The sequence below is a fragment of the Pseudophryne corroboree genome, chromosome 3, assembly GCF_028390025.1.
Source record: "Pseudophryne corroboree isolate aPseCor3 chromosome 3, aPseCor3.hap2, whole genome shotgun sequence".
NCBI lineage: Eukaryota > Metazoa > Chordata > Amphibia > Anura > Myobatrachidae > Pseudophryne > Pseudophryne corroboree.
In genome coordinates, this window is record NC_086446.1 from 335,727,743 (window position 1) to 335,741,694 (window position 13,952).

At 41.5% G+C, this 13,952-nt stretch overlaps 1 protein-coding gene across 1 annotated transcript in view; it reads right to left on the reverse strand.

Annotated features, from left to right (window-relative positions):
• Positions 1-366: 366 nt before the first annotated feature.
• YWHAB (tyrosine 3-monooxygenase/tryptophan 5-monooxygenase activation protein beta) overlaps positions 367-13,952 on the reverse strand; it is a 47,130-nt gene continuing 33,544 nt past the window's right edge. Inside the window, exons 4-6 of the mRNA XM_063959591.1 lie at positions 11,800-11,963; positions 11,457-11,552; positions 367-2,008 (exon numbers count right to left, since the gene is read on the reverse strand). Of these exons, the coding sequence (XP_063815661.1) occupies positions 1,952-2,008; positions 11,457-11,552; positions 11,800-11,963 (317 nt within the window). The 3' untranslated portion in view covers positions 367-1,951. The remainder of the gene's footprint in view (positions 2,009-11,456; positions 11,553-11,799; positions 11,964-13,952) is intronic.

Below are 13,952 nucleotides of genomic sequence, written 5' to 3' on the forward strand. Positions count from 1 at the left end.
TCGCTAGTTACAAATTAAGAGACATGGTGGTCACAGAATCTTCAGACATGGCGTTTCCACTTCACAACTGGTCTAGAAAATGGTTTCCAAACAGCAGTGCTTCCATGGTCCCGATTCTCCCACTGAGGAACTACACTGACAAATCCAAATAAAGTTAGTATGATTAATAGAAACCCAACAAGATTTTTTTTCAAGACAACCAAGAGCCAGAATTCAGAAACCCTTGGCATTACTCAATAAGTCAACCAATTATAATAATAAACAATTGTTTACTAGAGTTGCAACAGAGCAGCGTTCAACAAACTCCACTTTCTTCATTGTCTTGGCATCACATCTGCTCAGTGAATATAATAGAACACACTGAACTGATAACATGGATTATTTATTTTTGCTCTTGAATGGTTACATGTTCCTGATTATTCTGTGTAGGGTGAAACAAGAACTGCTGAAAATACATACACAAATTTGAGTACATCAATAACCAGTTTTTTTTTTTTTCGTTTTTTTTCCGCTAGACTACATTTTCACAACCACGTGTGTGCTAGGTAATCAAACCAACACAGAAGCAAATCTTAGGCAGAATACTGGTCAGTAAAAACAAAGCAATAATAATAATAATAAAAAAATAAAGAGCTACCAGATATACAGACAGGCTCAGTTCCACATTCACTACTGCATTTATAAAGCGCAAGTATTAACTGTATGTTTTGTTCAGAGATTTAAAGATCAGTGCATGAATGTTGCCTTTAAGCAGACAGACCGACATTGAGAAAAGATACAGCCAAGAGGAATGTAAAAGTCAGAATAATGCTGTGACACCCTAAACAGTGACTAACTAAATACAGTACTCTGCGCATTAATACAATTAAACAATGTAATTTGTTACTGGGGGAAAAAAAAAAAAAAAAAAAAAAAAGTATATCTAGAATATTTTTCATGAATAACTTATTTTCTTTATCAAGATCTTCATCAGATTAGTAGAAAGCAAAGTGACAAACGGTGTATAAATACACAGAACTTTTTGATTAAGGATCTAACCCAAACTAGGCCATGCGTAGGTAATGAGTTTAACAGACTGAAAATTTGGAAAATTCACCAGGATGGGCAAGCAGAACAATATGTGATTGCTTTAATTAAAACAAAAAAATGTAAACAGTTAAAATACTGTGGCCAAAAAGATAGAACTAATGACTAGTATTATAATGATGGGAAGACCATAAACATACATTATTTCCTTTAGAATCTGACAGTCATTATTATATTAGCAACGATAACCAATATAATTGTATTTTACAGTATGTTTTTGTTTTGAGCCCCTGATGTGTATAATAAAAACTAATTTTTTCCTTTTACATATATAGTGGCAAAAGTGAGCATAACACCAATTCAAAAACTCAACATGACTAAATATTCAAAAAACAAGACTCGATTATATTCAGGCTTACAAATTAGGTTCAATATGTAGCATTTAGATCAATCAAAATATATAATCGTTACAGGAAAACCCCAAAACACCATGGTATGAACCCAATCCATTCCAAAGGTTACAGTATGGTCACTAACATCCTGTAAAACAGGTGCAGAATTGTACTTCGACTTTGTCCTAAAATAGGCTGTAAATATTGAATAAATGGAAAAAAAAAAAAAAAAATCTAGATTTTTAGTAACAAAACCCCGTCATCACAGTGTTCAGTTAAAAATGAAGACAATTACATTTTTTAAATCATATATGATATAAATGTAAAATATCATATATACATAAAAGTTGGCATGCATTTCTCCTGTAAGACACCTGCAATTTTCCTTAATCCACAAATTGTTCTGCTACACGGAGGTTGTGAAAGTCGATGTACTATTCTCTTTACTGGTTGCACAAAAAGGGATATACAATACAGAGTGACGGTGAAAAAAAAACCCAAAAAACTAAAAAATAAAAATTGATGCGTGGCAGTTAGTTGTCTCCCTCTACGTTATCGGCCTCCTCACTCTGATGTTCTGAGGTCCATAGCTGTAAGACAAACACAACATTAGTGTACATAGCACAATGACTTTCCAGAAACTTCACCTACAAATGGAACAGCATTCTAAAGTGCATCTGAAAGTTTCATACACTTTGAATTTAAGGACGTCCAGAGAACAAACTTTTCAAAAGGCTTCAATCTAATAAGTAATAATTCAAGTAAATGTAGGGTAGATGTGTCACCATGATGGCATTAAGATGCCTATATTAGCACTCATTGACCCTACAGCATGCATTTTACCTCAAACCCCCATAAGAGTGCACAAGAAAATTCACAATGTCAGGCTACTGTATTTACAGGTGATATGTGCACTGAGTATCACCCTGTGGCATACAATGTCACATCGTATATAATTGAACAGACCCCTCCCAAAAATAAAAGTAGGTAATGTTCTGCTACGCTTTCCCCACCAACTGAAAACACTTTCAGTCCATGTCGTTGCAAAGATTACGCTGTGAAATGCCCCAATGCTGGCACATATACAATTCAGCAACCAGATACATGATGTCTTGCACCCCTTATTTTTTGCATCCATAACACACACATATATATATATATTTTTTTTTTATTTTTTTTTTGCATATATACATACACAATTACATTTTTTATTTATTACACACACCAGAAGAAGACTGTGTGCCCCAAAGTGCATGAATCAACAAGATTAAAACATGGTTATGTACTGCGTAACTATGGAGTACCCTGGAGGAAACCCATGCAAGCACGGGGAGAGTATACAAACTCCACACAGGGCCATGGTGGGAATCGAACACGTCCTCTGTGTTGAGGCAGTAATGCTACACTATAGAATAAAAATATATATTATATATATATATATATACACATACATATATATACACACACATAACATATATATATATATATATATATATATATATATATATATATATATATATATATATATATACACACACATATACATATATATATATATATATATATATATATATATATATATATATATATATATATATATATATATATATACATACATATATATACACATACACACACACATATATACATACACACACACACACACAAAGATGCAGTCCACTGGTGTAGAATAACCAGGTAATTCCCCCAGACCACTCCACTGGGAGAATGACGACCAGCAGCTCTGGCGCAATTCCCAAACATGCAATGATGTTGGATGTAACTGCAGCATTGCAAGATACCTTCTGCTACACAGATGCCCAAGCAGCTGAAATTTTATTTGATGAGGATCTACTTAGTGGGCAGGCTGATGTCACCGTTGATGAAGTGTATCACAACCTATTGAGGTTAAAGAAAAAAGAAATAGACTATTTACTCCATGGGACATCGCTGTCTGACTATTATAGAGCGAAAAAAATCCCTAGGGGGTTCCGCATTAGGAATACTCCTACGATCGGACGGAGTAACCCTGAATTTTGTCATCGGTGGATCTCCATTTTGAATAAATGTAGTATGGATCTGATACTACTTGTCACAGAAGAAGCGGGTAAAGAGTTAAAAAAATTCCGTGCTAAAATCATGGCCGCAACAGTGGAGCACAAGGAGATTTTGGAGGACCCTAAGTTTGTGCCGACTTGGGAAAAGTTGGAAGCCCAAGTCAACAAATATAAACAGGATCTCATCAACTTCAAAAAAGCCAAACTTCATAGTGTTAACATGGACTATGAGGACCATAGGGTCTATCGGTGGCTCCAGGGTATGGAGGTGGACCCCCCAAGATATACCAGGAAACGACCGACTTGGAGGGACAGACGGGGCAGGTTCCAAAAGAACCCCAATTCATCTAACAGTGACAGTGACTTTGTGGTTAATGACACTGATGAGCCACATTCCCCTGGTTCAGCCCCTTTAGGAGTAACAACCCGTCGTCGCGTGGAAAGTCCAGGTTCCAGCAAACAAGACGCGGGGGGCAAAACCAAAGGCTCTGGAAGGCCTCCAATAAATCAAAAGGAGAAGAAAAAGATTTGATATTTAATCTTTCGGATAGGGCATTATCAGAGTCGGAGGTACAAGTCTTGAACAAAGGTCTTTCATTTATTCCCACCAACAACTATGATCCATTTCGTTGGAAGGTGGAAGAGTACAGATTCACATGGAATCTCCGATAGAAATAATTTTTCCAACATAGGTCTAATACTCAAATGAAGGATCCAGGTTCCATGAAGAAAAAAATCCAAGTTTGACCCCGTCTCCAACAACCCTGCACTGAAAACCCTCTCTAGACTTCTAGATGACTCCGTATCTAAATTCTCTGCGGCACAACCTAAAATATATAAAAATGTCACGGAATTGGAAGCTCAAGCCATTAAGGATTTACAATCCTATTCTGATATCACCATCCGTCCAGCGGATAAGGGCGGAGCTATTGCGATTCAAAATAAATCCGATTATATTAGTGAAATTGATAAACAGCTATCCGATACTGCTACGTATAAGAAATTACACTATAATCCTACCGATCGTTATCAGAAACTGGATTCCATTTTGTCCACAGCGGTGAAGAATGGGTTGATTGATATGGAGGCAAAAATGGCCTTGATTCAGGAGGCACCGGTCACCCCTGTGTTATATACACTACCAAAGGTGCACAAGGACCCCGTGTCCCCCCCAGGCAGACCGATCATATCTACCAGAGGGTCGTTGTCCCAGCCTATTTCACAGTATCTTGATACATTTTTGCAACCTTTGGTGATGGTTCAAAGCACAATTTTAAAGGACACTACACATTTACTTAATTTGCTGGAAGAAATCACAGATGTACCACCGGATACAATTATGTGTACCATGGATGTAAAGAGTCTCTATACCATCATTCCACACGAGGCAGGGTTGAGGGCTGTAGAGACTTTTTTGCACACTAATCAATTTGATCAATTGGATATCCCTCTTTTCATACAATTATTAGAATTTGTTTTGACACATAATTATTTCATTCACAATGGGGATTATTATTTACAGGTAGCTGGGTGTGCCATGGGGTCTCCAGTAGCCCCCATGTACGCTAACATTTACATGTTTTTTCAAGAACAGTTGTTTTTCTTTTCATCTCCGCTTATTTCCTCTAGTATTATATTATATAGGCGGTACATTGACGATTTAAACCTGTTCTGGGGTGGGACACAGACGACCCTGGAGTCCCACATTGCAGCCATTAACAGCGATTCACCAGTTAAACTAACGGCATGCATGAGTACCAGTAACATCAACTATTTGAAAGTGGCGATTGGAATTAAACACTGCAAGATTACTACTGAGGTATTCTATAAAACAGATCGGAACACCCTGCTACTCCATAATAGCTTCCATCCACCCTCGTTAAAGAGGGGTCTCCCAAAATCCCAACTTATGAGAGCAGCACGTATCACGAATGACAGATCATGTTTGGAACCGGCACTTGATAAAGTTGTGCAGAAATTCCTTGTACGGGGTTATGACAGAAGGGTGTTGCTGGAATTAAAGGAAGAGGTGATGATGATTCCCAGGGAACAACTTTTAAGACCTTGTTCTAGAAAGATGGCTAATAAAATCCCTCTGGTCACCGAATTCACTACGGCCAGTGGTGTGTTATCCAGAGCAACTAAGGCCGTGTGGCCCATTGTCACCTCCGATAGGTACCTGCCATGCTTTAAAAATAAAACAATTATGCCAAGCTATAAGAGGGGCAGAAATCTCCATGATTTGTTAGTAAAGACGGATGTGTCCCCTAAACAGACAATTAATACCAAGGGATGCTTTAAATGCCTTTCTTGTGAGACATGCTGCTACATGAATACGGGTCCTACATTTGTGCATCCAAGGACTCAGATGTCACATCGGATACAACATTATGTGACATGCACAACCCAATTCGTGATCTACGTGATTTCTTGTCCATGCGGATTTATGTGGGTCAGACTATCAGAACGTTCAGGGAACGTATGGCGTTACATCGCTCTGCTATAAGGGGGGCGATTGAGGGAGGAAAAAAGAAGTGACCAACCAGTGGCACGCCACTTGAAATTGGCCAAACATTCCTTATCTGACCTTAAATATAAGATCTTGGACCACGTTCCGATATTACCACGAGGGGGTGACAGAGCAAAGGTCCTGGCTCAAAAAGAAGCAAGATGGATCTACAAATTGAACTCTTTAACACCGAGTGGCCTTAATGAACAAATGCCGTGGAATGTCTTTTTATGATCACATCATATTATTATGCAGCATATGACTCCTTATGAAAACTATGCTCATTGGGCTATATTAATCCATTCATGTCAACTATAGTATGATTGCTCAATTGTTCTCGTTATGTCATCAGCTGTTATGTGGTATATATTTAACCATTCTTTAGTACCTCACTCCTATGTGGTGCCGGGTGAAGTGACCTGTCCCCCTTGTGTTGGATAGGGGTGTGGGGAATTAAGGTTCCTGTTTATACTGTTATAACATTATTAGGTCATTGGCAGGGATCTTCCGATCTGCAGTGATATTGCATCATTCTCCTGGGTGTTCTTGCTTTAATGCTTTTAATCTTTTTACTTGCACGCTTCTTTGGGAGCACCTTTCACATATGTGTCTATTTGCTCTTTTCAGTCTGCCCTTGAGCGGCTACCGTGAGCCGCGGTGGGAGCAACAGCCGCGTCCGGTTGCCTAGCAACGACGCAACGTCATCAGTGGAAGCCGGTGACGGAGCTTGGGAGCGCGCACACCGCAGGCGTCCGGAAGCTGACCCAGGGAGACCTTACACGTGGAGACTATTTAGATAAGTACACTGGTGGGTCTGTGTTTGTTTTGTGTTTACTACACTAGTTTGAACACCTTGAAAAAACCGCCTATGGGCGTTGAAACGTCGGAATTATGCTCACTATGCACTATTTGCACTTTAAATAAATAAGCTGCTGTTTTCAAAAATCCGTGGAGTGCCGCCTGGTCCCTGTCTGGGGGAATTATCTGGTTATTCTACACCAGTGGACTGCATCTTTGTATACATTCATGGGATGGCACCCCGGTGGCTGTTATAATAGTGAGTGCCTGCTGCATCCTTCTTGATAGATAGACAGATAGATACACACACACATATATATATATACACATACATACAGCTATAAAGCAGTGGCTTTAGAAAAAAAAAAAAAAAGCAAGTTGCAGACTATACTGTGAAGTAAAGCGATCTTTATTGGATTGCTTTTAGATTTCCTTTTATAACCTAGGTTTTTAAACAGCACAGTTGTTTGGGTCCTGCAGGATTGTCTATTGGCCTGGGTATGTCCACTACCCTCAGGCTTCTAAGACGCTAAAGCTATCTCCAGTTTCAGAAGTAAGAATGTAATAAGTTTTTTCTCTTTTCAGTCTACAAACATTAAATATTTGTGTATAGGCCTGATCGTGTTCTGCAGAAGTCTAGCACAATTGGATCAACCTAGTAACATTTCTTGCTACTCACTTAGGGGTATATGCAATTGCGGTCGAATTCCCGAAATTGTCGAATTTCGGGTCATTTTCGACCAAAAAAAAAAATCGCCTATGCAATTCAGTGCTTTCCGACCAAAAAACGGACTTTCAAAATTCGACTTTTTGAAATTCGAATTTTTGCAAATTCGACTTTTCTGCAATGATACAAGTGCTGCAATTCGACCAAAGCATATTCAATTCAAGTTTGGAAATTCGACAGCAGTGCTTTTAGACAGCAAATTCGTCATTTTCAATCCGCCACACTTGAGGGTGAAAACAAATAAAAAAAATTTAAACATGTTTTTTTTTTGTGTTTTTTTTTGGGGGAATAGCAGATCTATTTATATTAGAAGGGATTAGGTACTTTTTTTTTTTTTTGGAGGCACAAATATTATTTATATATTTTTTAAAATATTATTTTTTTTTTTATTTATTTTTTTATGCTGGAACGGTGAAATCATAAAAAAAAAATGGCGTGGGGTCCCCCCTCCAAAGCATAACCAGCCTCGGGCTCTTCGAGCTGGTCCTGGTTCTAAAAATGCGGGGGGAAAATTGACAGGGGATCCCCCGTATTTTTAAAACCAGCACCGGGCTCTGCGCCTGGTGCTGGTGCCAAAAATACGGGGGACAAAAAGCGTAGGGGTCCCCCGTATTTTTAACACCAGCATCGGGCTCCACTAGCTGGACAGATAATGCCACAGCCGGGGGTCACTTTTATGCCGTGCCCTGCGGCCGTGGCATTAAATATCCAACTAGTCACCCCTGGCCGGGGTACCCTGGGGGAGTGGGGACCCCTTCAATCAAGGGGTCCCCCCCCCCAGCCACCCAAGGGCCAGGGGTGAAGCCCGAGGCTGTCCCCCCCCCCATCCAATGGGCTGCGGATGGGGGGGCTGATAGCCTTTTGTGATCATGAAAAGAATATTGTTTTTTCCAGCAGTACTACAAGTCCCAGCAAGCCTCCCCCGCAAGCTGGTACTTGGAGAACCACAAGTACCAGCATGCGGGAGAAAAACGGGCCCGCTGGTACCTGTAGTACTACTGGAAAAAAAATACCCAAATAAAAACAGGACACACACACCGTGAAAGTAAAACTTTATTTCATACGTCGACACACACATACTTACCTTTGTTCACACGCCGACATCGGTCCTCTTCTCCATGTAGAATCCAGGGGTACATGAAAATAAAAGATCAATATACTCACCTCAACCAGGCTCCAGAGATAAATCCACGTACTTGGAGAAAGAAAACAAACCGAACACCCGCTCCATGCCGGACTGAAAGGGGTCCCATGCTGACACATGGGACCCCTATCCCCGAATGCAGAGAGACCTGTCAGTGACAGCTGTCACAGAAAGGTCTCTATAGCCAATCAGGAAGCGCAACTTCGTTGCGCTCATCTGATTGGCTCTGTGCGTCTGAGCAGACAGCACATCGCACAGCCCAGTCCATTATATTCAATGGTGGGAACTTAGCGGCTAGCGGTGAGGTCACCCGCCGGTCAGCGGCTGACCGGCGGGTGACCCCCCCGCTAGCCGCTAAGTTCCCACCATTGAAAGTAATAGAGTGGCTTTGCGATGCGCTGTCACATCACAGACAGCGCACAGCCAATCAGATGAGCGCCACGGAAGTAGCGCTTCCTGATTGGCTGAAGGGACTTCAGTGACAGGAGTCACGTGATGTCCCGGCATTCGGGAGAAAGGGGTCTGATGTGAAAGCATTGGACCCCTTTCTAGTCCGGTATGGATCGTTGTTCGTTTTTTTGTTTTGCCAAGTACGTGGATTATCTCTGGACCTGGATGTACCTCTGGACGCTGGAAGGTGAGTATAATTTTTTCACAGGTACCTCGGATCGTCGGAGACCGTGGCAGTCGGCGTGTCAACATAAGTATTATGTGTGTGTCGGCGTATGAAATAAAGTTTTACTTTCACGGTGTGTGTGTCCTGTTTTTATTTGGGTATTTTTTTTTCAGTAGTACTACAGGTACCAGCGGGCCCGTTTTTCTCCCGCATGCTGGTACTTGTGGTTCTCCAAGTACCAGCTTGCGGGGGAGGCTTGCTGGGACTTGTAGTACTAATGGAAAAAACAATATATTTTTATTATCACAAAAGGCTATCAGCCCCCCCATCCGCAGCCCATTGGATGGGGGGGGGGGGGGGGGGGGGGACAGCCTCGGGCTTCACCCCTGGCCCTTGGGTGGCTGGGGGGGGGGGGGCCCCTTGATTGTAGGGGTCCCCACTCCCCCAGGGTACCCCGGCCAGGGGTGACTAGTTGGGTAGTTAATGCCACGGCCGCAGGGCACGGCATAAAAGTGACCCCCGGCTGTGGCATTATCTGTCCAGCTAGTGGAGCCCGATGCTGGTGTTAAAAATACGGGGGACCCCTACTCTTTTTGTCCCCCGTATTTTTGGCACCAGCACCAGGCGCAGAGCCGGGTTCTGGTTTTAAAAATACAGGGGATCCCTGCCCAATTTTTCCCCTGCATTTTTAGAACCAGGACCAGCTCGAAGAGCCCGAGGCTGGTTATGCTTTGGAGGGGGGACCCCACGCCATTTTTTTTTCCGGGTTTTTCCCGTTTTTTACCGTTTTTTAAAATCGCGGCAAAATCCGCCAAATCGGCCGATTTTCGCCCGCGATTCTGGCGAATCCGTTTTTCATTGAATATGGTGAATTCCGGCAGGCACCTGCCGGAATTCACCTGGCGAATTGAGTCGGAAAAAAAAACGGCGAAAAATTGCCGCGATTCGCCGTGAATTGCATATACCCCTTAGTCTTCTTAGGACGAATTGAGTCTGGTTGTGAGCTTTGCTCGTCGCAGGTTCTATTCCCACTCGATTGGTGGCATGGACCAATCAACCAAGTGGATAAACAGGCCAGGTGTCAGGATTTTGGGCTTCTGTAAAATGCTGGCTGTCGGGATTCTGGAGTCGGTATCCCCACAGCCGGCATTTTAACTGCATCCCCTTAGGACACGTGGAGAGGATTCCCATATACAGTAGCAATGTTCAGCTTTTCCGCGATCAAAGCGATTGCGAAAAAGTGCCCATAGGGAATGCATGGTTCAGTCGGACCCATGACTAGTCTCATACTAGTTTGCAGCAAAGCTGAACGTGACTACATCTGTAAATCAGCTTCTAGCTAGCATTTATCAAGTAAGTTCTATAAAATAATAAGTAGAAGCTGATTAGTTGCTATGGCCAAATTCTCCACTCTACAGACGGTGTAATACACGTCCCCCTAAGCTTTAGATCATAATTCGATAACACAATGTTTATCACAGTGAGAGATGTCAAGACATTATGTGGCTAGTTAAGTCTTGGTTATGTGTGGACACATTAGGGCAAATGTATTATAGCGGCACAGACTGACGCTATAGCATTTCCTGCTTCTCTTCGTTACCAGGGTGAAATGCCCATCTGAGCAAAGTGCATCATCTTAGTGCTGATGCGTCGTGTCTCCCTGCCCGGCCAGTTCCAGGGCACATAGAAGAGATCACGCTACTCACAAGAGATCTCACATGCAGTCCAGAGCTGTCAGCCCCCACAGCCAGAGATCGATAGTAGGTGTCATCGGCTATCGAAAAGTTACTGAGCACACACCGCCGCGGTAATACATAGGGGGGGGGGGGGGGGGGGAGCAGTATCAGTGCACACAATGTGCGCTGATACTACTTCCCCACCCCAACAACAAGTGATACATCTACCTCATTGTTTGGCTGTGCACATCAGAGAATAAACAGTGTTGCACTGCTACGTAACACATATGTACTATTCCCAAATTAAATAGTATTAAAAAGTTCTCACTTAAGGTCATATGAAAAGATGACAAATTTCATTTGGTACTTGTTTGCCCCTTAAGTGCCATAAACTAGGGTTATTAGCAGTTCTGGACGTTTACACATATAAACGTAGGAACAGGATCAAGTTGGAGATTTAAAGTTTGTTCATTTCAAGATCTTGACAAAAAAAAAGAAGAATTTGACTTACTGTAAGATTGTCCCTTAGTAGCTGCATGATAAGAGTGCTGTCTTTGTATGACTCCTCATTCAATGTGTCCAGTTCAGCTATCGCCTCATCAAATGCCTGGAGAGAGAAAATATTCACTTTTGGACAAGCATTGTATTTCTAGAATGAAATTCTGCACCTCATGATTAGACCACAATGATAAATATTTGCTTTCACAAGCTGTCTAGAGCTGACTAATATATTGATATTGCAACCTAGCAATGTTAGTAGTCCATAAGGAATAAATGTTGGAGAAAAAAATAAAAAAGAAAGATACTAATGTAAGAAAGCACCAGAAAAGGAGGAGGTGCAGTAAAACACTTACTGATTTTGCTAGACTGCAGGCCTTTTCCGGAGAGTTAAGAATTTCATAATAAAACACTGAGAAATTTAAAGCCAGACCAAGTCGAATTGGATGTGTAGGCTGCATCTCGCTTTTACTAATTTCAAAAGCTTCCTGATAAGACTGTTGAGAGCTTGCTACAGTACCTACAAAGTAAAGAAAATGAGCATTAGAATTTGTAAGATCTTTTCTGGTACAGATGTGGCCTAATATGCTGTTGCTGCAGACATGTCAAACAGCTCTTCATGGAGGACCAGGACCCGTGCGACTTCGCTTGCGTCAAGTGTCTTTCGCCCAACACTGCATATTAGTTGCAAACGGATTAATTTGATATGTGTAAATCTGTATGCTATTGAATCTCAGAATCAGTATACAAATTGCTCTGATGCAGCAGCCACAGCTTTTTTAATGCCAAGCTCCATTGTGCTTTGTATACAGACTCCGTTGCACAGTACCTGGTGGCTCACTTGGCATACTGAGGCAAGGTGTATGAGGACACACCTGTACATACATTATGTCGACTGCTACGCAAATCTAAAAATATTACAATTTACAATACTTTAATTTGCAAGTGACTGAATTAGAGTCAAAGTTATCCAGAGAGACAGGAGTGAAAGTTACAAAACACAATATCAACCTGCACACAAGGGGATGTGTTACAGGAACTGGAGCATAGCATTTTGCCCTACATTATCAACATGCAAGGTCCTTGTCAGCTGTCAGACAAAGCTTACAGCTACTTGGAGAAAGCGCTCTAACCTTGCTCAGTGAATCATAGCTCTTGCATCAGAATTAATTTCTCCACACAGCTCTCTCCCTGCACTGCATATTGTGTGTGAAGCTGTCCAAGGATTGCACTAGTTACAATTCACAGGCAATGGCTCACTAATCTGTTTCTTTACCACCAAGCATTGCAATCAAATAAAATGAAGTGTTTCAAACATAATATTGTGCTATACACAATGGATCAAGGAAATGACAATTTCTCCCTGCAGAAGCACATGGCAAGGTCAAAAGCACTTCCAATTGTGCATGGTCCTTATTGGTCTACTTTAGCATTACCTTAAATTAATGACACAAGCAAACAAATATTCTTTTCCAAGACCAGGGGGACTTTCAGTCACAACAGATGCTCATTCAAGTTTTAAATTCATCAACCAGCCAAAGAATAGGAAATACTTTCCACCATGGATGTCTGTATGATTGACTTCATGCCCAGTAAGTCAGACTAGTAAGTGCACTCTACATTCGGCAGATTTAGACACAAAAACAACTGGCAGCTACCTTCCATATAGATTTCACAAAAAATTTAAAAAAAATAGGATAAAAATATTCATGTAAGTTACCGGTGTTTTCACATAGGCCAAGTACCAGCAGTGACCACTTTATAAAAGTAGGATTTTGGTACTTACCAGGTAAATCCTTTTCTTTGAATCCATAGGGGGCACTGGAGTACTCTTGGGATATGGACAGGGCGTAGCCGGAAATGGCACATTTAAATATTTAAATTAGTAACTGGTTACCCCCTCCATACTCCCATAGAGACTTCAGTATTTTTACTGAGCCGAACAGGAGCGATAGAGAGGATGAACCATAGAGAATTACATATAACATTATAATATAACGGTCAACACTAAAGTTGACACATAACGTAAATTATAACGGTCAACACTAAAGTTGACACATAACGTAACGGACAACTAAACAGTTTACACCATAATAAATATCACCATAACATCGTATCCATTGGTGATAATGTGTTCCCATAAGATCCACTGAGCTTACCACAAGACAGGTAAAACTGCTCTGGGTGGGCGTCCAGTGCCCCCTATGGATTCAAATAAAAGGATTTACCTGGTAAGTACCAAAATCCTACTTTCTTTTTCATCCACTGGAGTACTCTTGGGACGTACCAAAGTTTCCCCCTTGGGCGGGAGAGCAGTTTGGCACCTGTAACACTAGACGGCCAAAGCTATATGCTGATGCCGTAAACGTAGCAAAACTTGCAAAAGCGCACAACGTGTGCACTGATGGTCATGCACCGATGACCCTGTAGCAGCTTGTCTAAGTTGTTTCTTAGAAGGTCCACGACCTGCTGCGTATGACTTTCACAAGGAACGTGTGAAATAGCCTGA